General features: G+C 37.0%; 1 protein-coding gene across 3 annotated transcripts in view; it reads left to right on the forward strand.

Annotated features, from left to right (window-relative positions):
- The window catches only part of INPP4B (inositol polyphosphate-4-phosphatase type II B), a 346,423-nt gene extending 335,097 nt beyond the window's left edge, over positions 1 to 11,326 (forward strand). For 2 of the 3 annotated variants that reach the window (XM_054824339.1, XM_054824340.1), the window contains one exon: positions 6,084 to 11,326. In XM_054824339.1, coding sequence (XP_054680314.1) covers positions 6,084 to 6,216 — 133 coding nt within the window. In that variant the 3' untranslated portion in view covers positions 6,217 to 11,326. The remainder of the gene's footprint in view (positions 1 to 6,083) is intronic. The other variant, XM_054824341.1, reaches the window with a different exon arrangement.
- Positions 11,327 to 17,484: the final 6,158 nt, after the last annotated feature.

Here is a 17,484-nt window from a genome sequence, read left to right on the forward strand (position 1 = left end):
TTCTGGCCAGCTCCTCACGATGGAATCTTTTTCTCCAGAGAAAAAGTTGATGAGACTGCTCATCAACTTCAGTAATGCCAGTGGTTTGTTTTGAACCAGTTATGGACAACAGTATGCATCAGAAAAATAATTATTGTAAAGATCATTTATACAGAAAATGTCTCTGATGGTTCCCTTCCATTTTGAAACAATGTAGAAACATTTTTTATTTTTTACAAATTGTTGGACGTTTTATTGTATCAACTCTATCTTTCAACAAAAGGGTTGTTGCCCAATATTCCTTTATATGTTTTATCTGAGTTCTTCTCTGATTCAGCAATCCTCCAGGACTAGGCTGAGATCTATTTATTTCCTTCTGAATCACGTTTTATTCTTCTAGATGTTATAGTGTAGCATCTTCATAATGGCCAGGAGATGTTCACAAGGATCCCATCTCTCCCCTTTGAAAAAGTTAAGGCTACCTTCTAGAACTGCAGTGCTGCGTGTTGAAACAGTGGATTTTTTTTTTTTCTCTGAAGCATTTCAGTGAATCACAGCAACATGTATAAGGTAGAAATTAAGCTGCTTTCACTCCAAAAACTTTTTAAGGCAAGCAGACAGTATTCTGTTTAAAATCTTTGAGAGGGTTGAAAACACTCTTTAGAGAAGCTGCTTCTTAAAATTTCTGGATTGCGATAGTCTTAAATAAAAAGAGCAGGTAAGTAAGCAAAATTGTGCGAGATCGAGAACTGTTAGCAATCCCTTCTATTTGAAGAATGTCTGTGCTGCTATTGTTGGATGGGATTAGAGAGAAGCATCTCACTTTTGCCATTTTTCTGTGTCAGCACTAGAGTTTGACAAGAAAAACCCAGCAGGCCCAGAAACTGCTTGCTTGAGTCTGTCTGCAATAAAGGAAAATTCCCCCACTGTACACGTGCTATTAGACATGAATTCAGACTGAAGTCACTGCTAGCACACAGCATCCTAGTGTTGATGGAAATCTGCCTATCTGTTCTACCTGAAGCACTGCTTTAGGACAATTTAGCATTTCCAATATTATTAATAACTGGAGCTGGAAAAGTTCTAACGAGAAGCATGTATCCCAAAGTGTTCAAATGCATCTCCTCCAAAAACCTTGCAGAGGGATGTCGATGTGACTGATAATCAAAAGCCAGAATATGCCCTCAAGTGTGTGCTTGAATTTATAAGGACTCTTGAGAGGCTTGCTTTTTCCTCACACCATTTTCATTGTTTCTGCTCCACTGCTTAGAGGTTCACACAATTTATCATCTGAATTTAAAAACAACAGAAAATACCTGCTGTTTTGCCTTTGTCTCATTTGATAGGCATGCAGCATTATCCCAATAGGAATTTAAGATGATAAAACACCAAGTGAGATAGAAGGCAGACTGAAATGTTTATTTCATCGTTAAACTTACAGCACCCTTGGCTGTTACAATGTATTTGTGCTATGTTGTAACCCTCAAATAAACAATTTGAAAGTAAATGAATAAAAATAGTACTATAGGTTAGAGAGGGGTTTGTGATCTCAGATGTTATTTATTTAGAAGTTTTCACTATTCCTCTTAAAATTGTGCGTGTGGAATAAAAACTTGGTGGATATTTTGGGAGCTGTCTTCCCTTTGGTGTGAGTTCAGAGCTGTTAGAGTGTGGTTTGTGATGGAAAGAACATCCAAAACTATGGCTATAATAGGGTCGGGTATCACTCTGTTCTGGTTGTGCTGCATGTCAGTCAGAAGCCAAATAAACCCAGCTGACATGGCACCAGCTGGATTCATGCTGTTTGCAGTAAAACTTCTACAGGTTTTGGTAAGCCAGAGGAAGCAGTGTGGTCACGTTGCTGACAGCTGAGTGTAGGGCCTTGCTTTGTTTAACTAGATACGTTAGTCACCGTGGAGAACACGTTAAGATGTGTTAGAAGACATTGTCGTTGCAGTGCATTGAAGAGCATTAGCAGAGCTTAGCAAGGCATCTGACCGTGATCAAATATTCCTCTTAAATTAAAAGCATGTTTAGGTATTCTGCTCAGCCTGTTCTTAAGTAGCTAATAATGGAGTTGGATCCCCTTGCTCTATTTTGAGGATGTCTTATTGAATCATGCATAGAATGATGTGACTAATCTGTGGAACATAAGTCCCTGTGCATCAGCTGTTCACTGTGGTTTTCCTGGGGGGAAGATAGGACTTTTTTATGTTGAAAGACACTGATCATTCTTTTCAGCATATCAAAGAACAAGTGTACTGTAGGCTTTTCTATTGAAAAAAAATAATAGAACGAATGGCTTTTATCTGTATTTCCATCATTACATCTGCATAAATCTCACCGATGCTAACGGGACTTGCAGCAACATAGATAAAAGACAGTCACACTGTCAATGAGATACGGAGCAAAACAGAACAAGGCACATGACGGAACTAGAAAGGTTCATCCCTGTAGGGGCAACCTGCAAGCATGTAACTCAGCCTGCTTAGAATAAACTATGGGCATGCAAAGCTAAGGCTCTCCAGAATGAAGTACCTAACAGTGGTTAACGCAGTGGCTGTGCAGACTTGATGAACGCTGAGCTTTGTTGCTGTCTAAATGGTTTCTTTTCAGAGAAAAAAAAGAGCTTGGTCTCTCCATCTGCTCTGCCATAGGCACACATAGGAAGTCTGTGATGAAAGACATCCAGGACAGCCCAAAAGCACCTGGGCTCTGTGACTAGGCAGGAACAAATGGGACTATGAGGGCTGAGCTACAGCTCTCAATTGTGGGCGTAATGGGGGTAAACTGAAACCAGCAGGCTCACCCTGAAGAGTAGAAAAGATGTGAGCGGACAGTGCAGAGGGGTCAAAGAGGCAGACTTGTGGGATCCGGTAGAGATTAAGAATGGAAAAGGAAAAAACCAGCAAGCAGCATGTTTTTAAAAGTATGTAGAAATACATGATAAAGGAGAAGATTAACAAACATTTAGTCATTGCAACTGATCACAAATGGTCATGTTGTCACTGTGACAAGAGGAGGAAGTAAGTTCTGGAGGTCCCCCCTAGGACAAAGGTGTTAACTGGAGTGGTCTGATACAGAACACAGAATTATTTCAGTGTAAGCCATGGTGTTGACAAAGTCAGCATAGTGTACAGTTACCTTCGCTCCTTGACAGTTTCTGAGAAGAATTTGTCTAAAATACTGTTTAAGTTCTGTCCAAGTTCTAGCCACAGGCACCTGAAAACTGTAGACTGTAGACCAAAAGCAGCAGATGCACTGACACCAGTAATTGCTTTGACCTAGATTAAAATATTAGGGATTTTATGTTTCATCTTTTATTTTGCTATTTAAAATAGTATGGGTTGTCCTCTTTATTAGTTTAATATATGGATTGAATATTCAAAGCAAAGAAAGAAATGAAGAACTTCTTATGGAAGGCTTCTTTAAAAGGAAAATTGTGCAAGGAATGGTTTTGATCAGCACCTTTCCTAGGATCCCACCTGTAAATGCAGTTCTTGTACCTCTCTTGCTACCCAAGCTCAAGAAACTCAACATTGCCTTTCAACACGTGAGTCGGAAAGGCAGGCTTTCTGTAAGATGAACTACTGCTGCTGTCTTCGATGTACCCTTCTCATGTTACCTGGGGCTGTGTGATATTATCTTTACTGTCCTACAGCCTGTTTATGGTCTGCCAGCATTTTCTTTCTTGAAAAAAACAGCATACTTGGACTTCTGAGCAAGCACTGTGTTGCAATCTGATATATTGGGATATTCTTAAGTCCACAGAGAAAAATGGAGAGTTATCTTTTCATCCCAGAATATTCATAGTAAATAGAAAAATAAAAAACTTATCAGTCCTTACTGCCCAAAGGAAGTCCATAAACAGGACTCCTGAGTGTATGCAAATAAATTTAAGTTCAGAGGGACTGAAGAGGTATAGTTGAGGTATGCATAATTCTACTTGTAGAGAAGCTACCAAGACTACAATAGAAAAGATTGGCAGTGATTTGACAGTATCCCTGCTGCTCTGGTAGGAAAGTGATCGTACAACTTACAGTGGTTCAGTAGAACTTTGCTGTAAACAGATTAGTTTCTAGCTGAGTGGACTGAACAAGGCACAAGGTAGTTTTCTTACAGGAACGTAGGTGTGAGCCTTTAAATAAAAAGAACCGCTGTTGACTTCAACACTGAGTCACCAGCACTCATGAGTTTTTGAAGAAGTCAATTTACCATCATTTAAAAACTTTTTAGAATAGTTGTTAATTCTTTAAAAAAAGCATGTGCCCTTTCTATTTCTGCCTATATATTTCCTAATAGATAGTGAAGCGGCACTGAATAACCTGTGAACACCATGGAGACGCTATTTTGCAGTGTTGCATTGTGACATATTTGTGATCTTTTTTTTCCTTTGCTTAACTATTTTTTTAACTTCCTTATTTCATTTCTGTTCAGTGTGCATGTTCATTTTAGTGACAGTATAGTTCATCTCATAAGTTACTTAATGTTAACTTGTGAATACTACTCTGAGGCACCTAGCATGCTTAGCCACCTAGTCATCGTGCTTCCCAGGTCAGCTGCAGAAAACAATAAATGTATTGGAAGTGCTTAGCATAAATCTATTTCATCAAAATGGCTATATAGTTTCTCTTTGTCAAATTACCTACCTGTTGGCTTTCTTTGCTGTTTAAATTCTGTTCTATTTGTTCCTAACTTCCCCTGTTTAACAGCAGACAAACCCAGGGAGCACTGAATGAATCGGATGATCCCGAAACAGGCTGTCTAACTGATAACAAGCCAACTTCTCGACACTTCTATCCTGTCGCCTTGCTGCTTGTCAGCTCACACTTGCTGGTTGTGTGGCTTATTTTAAGTCTTGCTTTGCTATTAGCCAAATATCAATAAACTTCACTCGTGTTCCTTTCTTTTCTACAAACAGCAACAAACTAACTTTAGTAAAAGGAATTATGCTGTAATATTTCTACAATCTCAGACCCCAAGGATTCGTCTTTAAGATACAAATGTCTGAAATGTACTATGGTTTTGTTATTTTTTTCCTGAACTCTAAGAATATACTATGCATTGAGTGAATTGATTTGCTCTTTCTGTTCATGGTAAAGCTTTCCCACTGTAATTAGCTCAAAGAAAGCCCACTTACAATGCTGTCACTGTATACAAGATGATGTGGAATCCTGAATGCTTTGAACCCCTCTTTCAAGAGTAAATAGTCTAACAAAAAGAAAAAAATTAAAAATGAATTTGCACAGCACAAACTAACCCCTAGACAAGTATTACAGGGCGGTGGTTTGTGAGACTTAACTTTCATTGTGTTTAGCTGATGGGATCTTTTTTGTTTAACAACTGATTATTACTTTGCTACAACTAACCCTTTTCTGTCAAGTAACTAAATGGAATAGAGTAAGTTCTGTTTTGTAATGAAATTAACCTGTTTGTAATTGTTGCTTTAGTTGCATTTGCTTTCAAGGCACTTTTATATTCTTTTTAACAAAGTCCTGTTTATGTCTTGATGCACCACTTTGGCACTTGTGACTTTTGTACTGTATGTGAACAAACATCCTTCCTTTATAAAGCAGAGAGTTGGATTGGGCTGTTTGAAAAGCCATTCTCTCTTTTTTTTTTTTTTTTTCATTGCAAAGCCAAACATATGGGAAATGAAGCAGAGATGAAACAAATCTCTAGGGCCAGACTTAATAAAATGCCTTATTCCTAGAATACGCATTTTTAGAGCAACGTGTACTCTCACACATATAGTAAAAAATTTGAAAAAAGTATGAGAAGATTTAAAAAGCAAATATATTTCTGGAATTAGAACAAAATATATCATTAAAGTATTTAATTTTTTTTACTAAACTTTAAACCTCAAGGGCAAATATATGAGGGGGGGGGGAAATCTTATCACCTATTTCTGAGGGCAATAACTGTACTGGGCCTGGCCTTGGATTTAATTTTGTAAGATGTATCATCACTTGTGGAAAACAAAAATGTAGAGTTGAATCTTTGTTATTTTTACTTCAACTGTTGCTGAAACTCTGCAATGAACAAATAAAGCATATTTATTTATTCTGTGTTTCATGAAGTTGTACTTTTTCCCCTTTCACTAGAGAAGGATGCCGCATAGAGAATGTACTGAAGAATGTCAAATGCAGAAAGTATGCATTCAACATGATACAGCTGATGGCTTTCCCAAAGTACTACAGACCTCCAGAAGGGACATATGGAAAAGCTGACACCTAAGTTTAACAAAAGTGTAATCAGGAACATACATCATGCTAATTAGTGAATATAAAAATCGCTGTTTATGACATTAATTGGGAATGTGTAACCAGTTGAGGTGTTATTTTTATCAGGTTTTATCATTTTACATTAAAATAACTCCAGTTAGTCCTTATGAAATAAAATATCATGAAAAAACAACTGACCGACTATTCTCAAAACCAAATATATTCAACTTTTCTTTGTGAAGTTGAAGCTAATATGACTCATAAGCCAGCTGGAAATTAGTTGTTTGGGTCATTTGAGCAAAGATCAAAAAGGGAAGTGTCATTTGCTATAGGAACTGAGGTTAGCAGTCTGGAAGGTGGCATTCTGACTCTGAACCAAAACATGAGATTTGATTTAAGGAGTCTCTTCTGCTGGAAATAGTGTTTTCTGGAACCAGCATAGCACCGAGGTCTTGATCACTAATGATTAAATCCTTCACTGAAGTGTTTATGAAAGATACTGATGTTAATACCTGGGCTAAATATAATTTTGGTAATTATGTTTATCTTCTTTACATAAGCATGGTAACTTCATAATATGTTTTTAGTAATTACAGCCTGTAATTTCAGTAATTTCATTCTGATTCCTTGCAGTTCATTCTTGGCTTTCTGTACCACAGCAAAATGCTGCTTGACTTTCACATAAATCACATTGAAATCAGGGGGATTAATTCTTCAAGTAAGGTGACCTGAATTTGACCTGTCATGTTCCTGTTTACTGTAAACCCTTAAAACTAAATTTTCTTTAGTGGTAGGGAAAATGAGTTGTATATACAGGAGTTAATGTATCTTTAGGCTATAAAAACATATATGTTTTTACAGAGCCCAAGATAAATGTTATAATTATGAGTAACCTGCTGTATTAGGACTAGTTAGCCACTGCAGCTGATTTATATCAATTTTGTAATGCTGCATGTAGACACTCTAGGATGAAGAACTATCAGCTTTGAAAATGAGTGTTAATACTTCTGCCAGCTTGTGTTAGTCCTGAAATTTGTCTTGCAAAGAACATTTGTGTTTTCTAATTGTATCTATTTATTGCTGCCTTCTGCCTCCCAGAGAGAAATACAATTAAAAAACCCCAAGTATTCACTGGTTACTGACCTTTATGTAATGCATTCATTTTGAGAAAAAAATATCTAGAGCAGAAGTGTGAGAATTTTATGCTAATGAAACTGCGCTGGGAATTTGAGCGTCTGTGGGAAATTGTAATTGCTGTGGATAAAGAAGTTAATGTTTGCTTGCTCCTATGGAAATCAAAGAAATCTTGATGCACCGTGAGTTATAATTTGCTTTTTTTAATCCCTTAATGCCCATTACTGGGTATAAATCTGTAACTATACCAGTAAAAACACATATCTAAGAGCAAAATCTAATTGGGTGATTACATGGAAATGATCTATCATGAATAAAATTAAATCCATCTTGTATATTTGCAAGATCAGGCTTTGGGGCTTCTAGGAGAACATCAGGAAGAGGTCCTTGTTCCAATGTTCATTGACTTAAGTGAAGCCTTAAGTGAAGTAATTCACCTATACAATATATTTACCTAACTAATTGGAACTTTTTTCCAAAGTAAAGTAGGTCATTTAAATATGTTTTGGGGCATTTGTTGTTTATTTCTATTATATAATGTGCTATCATGAATGATTTCTTTGTTCTTCTGGAATGTATTACTTTGTCAAGTAAGATGTCAGAAGAGTTGGCATTGCATCATAGACAAGCTCAGGCAGATGAGAATATAATGCCTTGATTTTTTTCCCTGTCGTGTACCAGTAGAAGTGGGAACTACTCATCGGGTGGGTGGACGTGCGCATAAATTTGTGTTTGGGTCTTTAACTATAACATAGCTGATCTGTACAAAACATTTTTGTGGATTTATGGAAATCTTCCTAGGAAAGTAATGTTGTGTTCTGTCAGACTGCCGCACTAGGCCTTGCTATCTCCCATGTTTATTATTAGCTTAAAAAAACCCCTACATGTACAGTTTAGAAATAGTGTTAACTTCCTCATGCACCTCTGAAATAATCCCACAGATGTACAATAGAGAATGCTGGCATTCCTACAGTAATTCTGAAACAATCTGTAGAAGTCTGTGGGGATGGTATTCACTGGTGGGAACTATAGGGTCCTATAGTTCTTTATAGTCCCATGGGCATTCTGTCAAGTTCAAAAAATGAAATTCTATAGATTTTCTTCTTTTCAGGAAAATAGTCTTTCAACATCTTGCCACAGCATTTTAATCCCACTGGGGTTCTAAATTGCCTTTATATTTAAGATGTTTTCCACACTGAAGCCATGGCGGGGGTGGGGGGGAAGCACTGGATTACTTTCCTTTTTGTTTTAACAGCCACTACCAGTCCATTCTTGTGAAATTAAATAATCTGTTATTTGTTAAAGAAAAAAACCCAAAACTCCTATCAGTGTGCTGCAGTGAAACTTCATTGGGCTTGGACCACTACAGAAGAGTTGGCTGGGTTTTACACTAAATAAGACTGTACTTTTTCAAGCAAATTTTTTGACTGGAACGTCTTTTTGTTGGTCACGAAACCCTTCTAAAACCTGCTGACACGGTTCCACATCTCCTAGAAGAGCCTTGTTGTTTCAGTACTGAAACAGGCTCAGCTGTTTCCTTGTTTGGTCGTTGCCTGCTGTGGGCTACTGCAGTCCATATAGGCAAAGGCTGTGTCATCAAAACTGAGTTGTCAGCTAAGCGTGGATTCAAAACTAGTGGGTTTTCTGGTTTGCCTTTTATGAAGAAACAAAGGGGTTTTTTTCTGCAGGTTGGTAGTTACATTACTCAGTACATTTTCTTTTTGTAGAAGCTGCTTCAAGCCCTGTGCATTGTTTGAATGCCTAATAGAGGAGTTAAATTATCCCTGAGGTCTTGCACGTATCCTGGTAGTTCACTATGAATATCAGAGGAGTAAAATTAAGGAAATTAATTTTTATGAGCAAGCTACACCATTTGTTTTGCGAAGTATTAAGGGAAGCATACTGATCTTTGTGGCAGATTCACAGAAAACGTTCTGTATCTGCTCTGTTAAAACTTTTGTAAGGTATAAAATAATCTGCTTTGAGGTGAGGGCAGTTCTCAAGGGCTAGAAGATGAACATTCAAAAACATATCTGGCATCTAAAGCCAAATCCTGTCTTACTCACGGAAGATGATATTTGTAGAAATAAGGTTATCAGGATCTGCCTTTGAGGAATCCTGAAATAAGGGCTTCTAGCTTTGAATATTTGTACAATGTGTTACACACTTATATGGGGTTTTTGTACCACAGACTAGTGTCTAAATAGAGAGCTAGTATAAAATGCCTGAAAAAATAAGGAAAGGAAAGTAATTTTTTCTCAGAGATGATCGTAATAATGTTCTAATACGTAACATGCATAAGCCTGACATTATTAAGCAGGCAGGTCTTTTTTTTCTGAAGTCTTCTTTTGGGGAACTTAAAATTTGTTAATGTTTATACTTTGGCTTTTACAGAGCAATTAGGAAACAGAAATTTTTCATTATGTTATCTGATTTTTCTCTATGTGAAGCTGTGTATTTTGATGGAATACTAGCAATGTATGTGTTATAAAGAACAAATAAGTTAGGACAGCTGAGAGAAAATATTAACTGAGAAAAAGCCTTAATGAAGTCCTTTGCAATGTTAATTTTTATACTGTCTGATTTTTTGCATTACATAAGTGAAATAAGGAAATTAACAAACACTTTCTGTGTCTAAATCGATCGGTTCTGATGAAAATTCACTTATTTGCAGTGAAATAAAATGTAATGGTATTCTAAATGATCACTATTAATTTATGTGTAAAGAAGTGCAACACAATTTTGAAGCCCACTGTATAATATGCCTATTATAGCTTCAGATAATAAGCTTATTTTTATTTCTAGTTTAAGCACAAGTTCCAGGAAATCCTATAGTCCACTTATAAAAAGCAGAAAATGCACTGAACATCAACCAGTGTAATAAAGAAAGAAATTGCATTAAAAACTTCAGCAAAATTACTTATGTGAATTAATGTATGTAATCAGTTAAGTCTTAAACGTACATTGTGCCAGTTGGCTATGTTGTAAACTTGAAACCATTGATATCAATATTTATGATTTTTTTTAATTGTAAAGAAGTGTACTGTACAGGCAATGCCATGAGACATGAATTTGCATCTTGCTTTTCACTTATTTGCAGCTTAAAAGCAGATGTTTACAATTAAAGTGCTTTAAAATAATTGACTGTTCTTCAAAACACAAACTTACCTTGTAAATTGCATGTTTAAATTAAAAAAAAAAAAAAAATCACACAAATGCTTTTTTTTAAAGGTAAAAAAGGAAGAAAAAAAAATAAATTCCCAGACTTCAGTCTCTAGAACATTGCTTTTTTTTCTTAGTAACGCAACACATCAACTGTTGTGTTGCCAGAGTGTTCAGCTTACACTCTGCAGCACACAAATATTTATTTGCTCTTTCTCTCATAGGATCTACTTGAATAAGTAATAAGACAACAATGAATTTCAGCATGATACTCATGATCCAAGATTTAAAACTTGCATTTGCTTAAATAAACCTTAAACTTAATACTTCAGAATAAATAAAATAGAAGACACGTGTGAACCAATGTATCCGTATTCCAGAGCGCTGAAACATAAAGCATGGGTTTGCATGCTGACAGGGAGAAAGAGTTATAGTAGAAATCTGACTGTGAAAATAGAGCACCCTGGATCTGTGGGGTTTGGAGTGGTGAGATTTGGACCATACTGCTCTTACTTAGATCTCTAACGATTGGTAGTGGTGTTTTGTACTCTCTCCATGCATGCAAAGTACTTTAAAAGTTTTCAGCACTTTTGTTTATGAATGATCTGACTTTAAAATTTCTAAAATCCAAAATCACTTTGGTACTTGTTTTCATTTTGTATAGCTGTTCCTTGTAATGTTCCTGTCTCACACTCCGGAGCACATGGGGCTATGTATAAGTAACATTAACAGGACTTCAGTCCGTAGTGTGTGTTTGTTCAGAGAAATGAAGCACAACTATAGTAATTCAACTCTATATTTCAGCATTTTTGTTTCTTTGCTGTCTGTAAGCCATGTCCATTGTACACTGTGTGTATATTTTTATTTAAATAAATGTGATGTTTATTTTTTATGTTTCTGACTTTTTTGTTATTCATTTTTCATTTTCATTATGGTGGTGTTGCCCAGAGGGCAGATTGTGCATGATGCTGAGAGTGGGTTCCCTCCTGAAGAAAAAAAACCCCACCCACAGGTCTTGTCACTGCTAGGAGCAAGTGCTTTTAAGAAAAGCTCTGATAAAACAGTAAAAAGTCTGCAATGACCATAAATTGATTGTTCCTATTATTCCTAGTCTTACTACAACTTTCATCTTGGAACCAGGTGGGTCCTGCATTTTCTAATTAAAACCAAACAAAATGTTCACATACCAGTAAAGAGACCCCTTTCATGTAACTATTGATCTGTAGAGAGTTATTCAGTGTAACAGAGGTGGAATCAACATCTTTCATAATGAAGACTATTAAAAAGGTGACATGGCATGCTTTGGCTGGTATTTTGTCTTTACCATCTTAATGCTGGATTATAAGACCTTGGGAAGTAAGTAAGAGTTGCTTCTGTGGGTTTTTTTGAGCTGTTTTTGATAACTAGATTTATTATGTGATCTGTCATCACAATGAAAGGTAAGTTCTCCATGTTTGGCTGAAACGTAGCAAATAGACCTTTTTGGGGGGTATATGATAAAATGGGGTTTACCTTCTGTATTATTAGCACTATGATTAGAAGCTTGTTGCATAATTTACTTTCTCTGTTTATATGTTAGTATGTTTAGCTGTTTTACTGTGATATATACAGTGAGATGCTAATTACCTGCAAGGCTCTTGATAACCTTTAGAAAGCACCAGGAACTAATGGTTATTATGGTAATAAGTTATAAAGCTGTTAGCATTCAGCCTAGGAATTTTGTCTCTTACTAGTAAAAGTGACATTCTTTAAAAAAATACATTGTCTCACTGCATGGTTAGGGATTTTATCTTCCTTGTCAACCGGGAACCACTTTTTTCTCGTGACAATGTAAGAGAGAAGAGGACAAAGAACCTACAACTGTAATGAGATGATAGAGTAGTATGATAGTAAAAATATGTTTTCACCAATTCTCTTTCCAAAATTACTTTGGGGCATGTTTGAGTAGAAGTATGACCTCATGTTTCTGAACCATAGTCTGCAGTGGTCTTCACTGGGCTGTCCATTGTTGACATTGAGAATATAAGTACAGAAATGCTGCTTCTGCTAGGCAAGTCAGTGGGAGGTCTCCTGTGCACTTCATGTTGAACCTTGCATGGATCACAGCCTTTAGTAGTTCTGTGACAACTACTGTTAATGGAATTAAGGGCAATAAGGGTCTAGACACAAACTGGGTTGCATGCTGCTTGCTTTGCCCAAATAAGCAGACCCTATGCATTTCTGTGAAGGCTGTCCAAGTACAGTCCTAACCCAGTGCATAAATGAGAAATACACTTGCTCTGCTGCAGGGAAGATTTTTGGCATTGTTTGTGGAGAAGATGTAAACTGCTTCTAAATAAACTGGGATAAGAAGTTGAATTTGAAGAGTAGCTGAGAATTTTTTCGTGTGTGTGTATATATATGTATACACATGCATATTATATATACACTTGCATATTTTTTTATATACTGTAGGATGGGAAAAGGCAGTAAATAAGATCAATTAAAAATTGAACTTGTTATATTTCTAGCAGTTGGATACAGTTTTATTGGAAGTGTTGCACAAAAGATAGATTCACATGAACAAAGCTTTAGCAGTGCCTGTAGTATGCCTGGTGGTATATGTTGTCTCTAATGGTAAAAGTTACTTCTAGGGAAAAAACAAAAAGAGAGACAGAAAAGGGAAAGGGAAGATGTTTCCCAGCGGCTCTCATTAGGGGGTGTTTCCCAGAGTGAGTCTGCCATTCCCGTCAGGAGCACTAAAAGCTTAAAGCTTGGCTGGTTGTTCTTGCTCATAATGCTGTCAGCACTGACCAAAGTGGGCCTTGATCAGGGCAGTTCTGTCTGCTGACAGGTTGTGAGCCTTTGTGCACATGTGTCTTTGGGTCTCTAATGAAAACCAAGGGCTACAACCAAGGGAGAGGAGGGGGTGAATTCTGTGCCGGTTGCAATCAGTTCCCCTGAGAGCCTGCCGTAACGGTACTGGGCTGCGGGTGCAAGGCTGTGAGAATAACAGCATAAGAACAAGGGGAAAATAGTGCTGTGTTCATTTTATCTTTCACCAGCAAAGTCCATGTGGATATCCATTTTTCATGCAAGAATAATTTGTGACTGCTGTAATTTACAGGACAAAGCAGTTTAAACTGCTGACTTGAACAGAATTAGAACAACTGTCATACACAAGCACTGATAGCCAGAGCAGAATTTGCCCCTTGGGTAATAATCACTCCTTAGTGATTTTCTTTTGGTGTAAAGCTTAACATATTTTGAAACAGAGAAAAGTTTTTAAGGTCTGATTCTGAAGTCATTAGTCACAAGCAAAGGATGAGAAATGGGGCACTTCAGGTGAGAAACTCCAAGGACCAGATTTTGAGAGAGGATTCAGAAGCATTCACATCCTTGGACTTTGATTCAGATCTGTGAATGGCAAAAACATTTTGTTTGTACAAGACCATACACAAGAAGAGTTTGTTGATGGTCATGATCTGTGAATACTCTTCTGGTATGCATAAAAGTTGATGGCAGTTTCCTGTAAATGATTATAATAAATAGCTAACTTTAATGAGCTTGCACACAGAAGCAAATATATGCCTTTAACACGGTCTCTTTAGAAGGGGTATGCACAGTAAAATATTCAAAAGCGTCTGAATGGCTTTGTTAGACATAGGTTTCCAACTTGTTTGGGCACTTATCAGAGGGAAAAATACATCGCATAACAGTTTCTGTTTTTCCTGGTGCTACTTAAATCAGGGTAGGATAAATCAAGGTAGATTCTCAACACTTTCTATTTTAATTTAGTTTCTCTCTGGTATGGCGAGTGGTAAGGGAAAGGCTAGAGAAGTCCAAGTTAATGAAATATAGCCCTGCTCTTAGTATTTTTTTAAATAAGACCAGAGTATCAGGAAACAGTGACAAAGGATATGTCAGAAGAATGTTCATAAATCAGGTCATCAGACTTGGTTCTGTTTCCAGGGGGTGACTTAGAGTCTTTGTGACAAATTTGAGACTGATGTTAATGTGCGACACACTGTGGACTGGTTTCCAGCAGCCAAATTCTGCTGCCTGCCCTGTAATATGGCAGCTCTCAACCAGGCTCAACTGGGGTTCAGTAATCCCAAAAGAAACTTCTCAATAAATCCCAGCTATCTTACCACTCAGTTCCATGCATGTTTCAGTGTTGGGGAGCAACAGACAAGCACTACTGTCCCCCCCACCAGACAGCACACCATGGCACCTGGATTCTCATTAAATATAGCAACTTAATGTATGGCTAGATGGTTACATGATGGAATTCAGGGTTAAGATTAGGGGATGTATATCACTCAGCAGATGTGATAAAATCAGGGAGCAAAGAGATCTCCAACTATCAAGGACAGGTAAGGAAGGTCATGTCTTAAGCTAAGCTCTGCATTTTAGACTGTATTCAACCTTTGTCTTCACCTTAAATATGCTTGGAGTTGGAATACTTTGTTGCTTTGTGACTGTGGTAGCAGCTACAATGGAAACAGACTACCAGTTTATCAACATATATATGAAAAACATCCTTGAACAAATGACAGGATTGTTTAAGAGTCGTGGCTGCTCGGCCAAGCAGGTATCATGCCCATACATTCTCATACAGGTGAAATGATTTTGCAGTAAAATAGTCATACCACTTCCTACAGTCTCGCAAAAGCAAGGGACCAGGACAGTGTTAACTGAGAAGGTAAGAAGCGAGTGGAAGAATATCAAGGGAATCTTTTTTATGATTGATAAGCATTGTGTCTCTGGATTTTCCATCCAAAGATTAAAAGACCTTTTAGAAGTTGATTACAAGACCTAATATAAGTACTTGCTTGTTTAGTTAAGTTAAATATTTGCAGTGTTCCACAGGAACTTTTGATCCAAACCAAGCTAATATTCACCCTGGGGAAAAAAAAAACAAAACCCAAAACTAAAAAAATACCATTAAGTAATATTAAACAGTACTTTTAACACCTACCTTTTACCTTCTTATGATACATCACCTCCACGCTTTGTTGAAACAGAGGGTTATTACAAAACTAATTTTTAAAAAATCAGGGCTTTTTTAATATCAATATGGGAAATAGAAGTGAGCATTTCATATGAGTGGAAAATAGCAGCTTGTTAGCAGTTTTTTTGTGTGAATGCAGTTAGTGTGCTTAGCTATGAAATGCTGATAAGAGTTAGTTTAAAAAAAAAAAGTGAAGCACCCAGTTTATATTTATGTATTCATGGGCATAGTTAATGGACATCAGCAGGGAAGATGTGCTCCCACACTTTTTAAAAATCAACAGGAAAACAGTGCACACAATGCAATTCCCTTTTGCATTAAACTTATTAAGTCAAATCAATTTTTACGAGCACATAGGCCAGAGCTCTGGCACTTAATTCCTTTTGATCTTCCGCCTGCTAAATTCTGTTTCCCACTGTGCTACCACGCAATTTATTTTTAACAGATAATTTGTTTGGACATCATTAAAAAGAAAATACTACAACTTCTAGCAGTACTGAGGCACTAAAATGCCTGTCAAGTTATTAACTATCTGCATGCAGACACACAAAAATAACCATTTGCACAAAGGGGAATTTTAGAGTTAAGAAAAATGCCCAACTGTTCTGTTCAAGAGCATGAAGCAGACTACATACCTGATACTGACATATGCAAAGCCCACATCACAGATCACTCTCGCTAACTCCTGGGCTCAATGTGCAGCTTCCAGTACCCATGGATGTTAAGTGTCTGGAGAAGGAGACTGCTATGAAGTGACAGGTTTTGAAGGGAAGCTCCTGTGACTGAGTCAATGAATTTGTCTGGTAATTACAATGATGCTCTCTCAAAATTATGCTTTACTATGATTAGTGCCCTGAAAGGCACATTTCCTAATTATGGATTCTTTTTCCAGCCGACTGCTACTTAGAGTGAATTCTATACAAAAAATGCACATCACTGGGACTGAGGTTTTCATGCTATTTAAATTTTTCTATGATGAGCATCATAAAATGTTTTAAATATTTTAATTATTGATCCTACTGTGATTATACTTTAGTAGATTTTTTTAGTTAGAAAACTAGTAGTTCAATGCTATTTAGTGATGGGCCTATGGACAGACCGTCGTTCTCATAGGTGTGCTCCAATTGCAGCAGCCAGATCTACATTTGCATCCTTGCACCAGTTTGAGCATGAAGGGTTTAAATATCCACAAAGGCTGATGGATTGCATAAAGCCCTTGACCACTGACGTCATGGAGTAATGACAGTAAACAAGATCATGTGCTCAAACACAGATTAACCATGCAGGGAGGTAGGTCTGGGAGAAGGTTGGTGGCATATTAGCTTGGCCTGGAACTGTGTGGATACAATAATCTTTGAATATTTTCACGGTTTGTGATTGTGCCTCCATGGATTGTAAAAGCTGTCATAATCCTGTGGTCTGCTAAATATCTTGACCTTTTTGTCTTGCTCTACCCCCTCTTGGCTTCTTTTCAATTAATGATCTACTCAAACCTGTATGAGTTCACATTCTCAGAAAGGATGGTATTGCAAAAGATAACCAGATACATGAGAAGTGCCTTCTTTGAATAGATACTCTGTTGAGTCTGAATCTGAATCATCCATCTTTCAGTAAAACCTGAGCACTCTCAGCAATATGAAGCCACTTGAATCCTTTTGTACCTAGTTTTCCTCTGCTAGAATTTTTTATAATCTAGCTTCCTGCTTTTGTTTCTTGTTTGTATAAAAGCTTGGGAACCTGGATGGAGAACTGGGTTAGGAAATCTGCTGTACAAGCTTTGCCCTTTGAGCATTTACAGAACTGCTCAGTAGTCTTTAAAAATTAACTAAAAGTGGGCTTAGTGAATATTATGTACAAGTCAAGCTACTAGATGACACCTCCAAACCAGAGATCAGATCCACCAAGGGAAAATTCTGCATGACAGCTTTGTTTTTGATAAGCCTAGCCAATGCCAAATATAGGGGACTTCAGTAAAATGTAGGCTCTTTGAAT

This window comes from Grus americana, chromosome 4 (assembly GCF_028858705.1).
Source record: "Grus americana isolate bGruAme1 chromosome 4, bGruAme1.mat, whole genome shotgun sequence".
NCBI lineage: Eukaryota > Metazoa > Chordata > Aves > Gruiformes > Gruidae > Grus > Grus americana.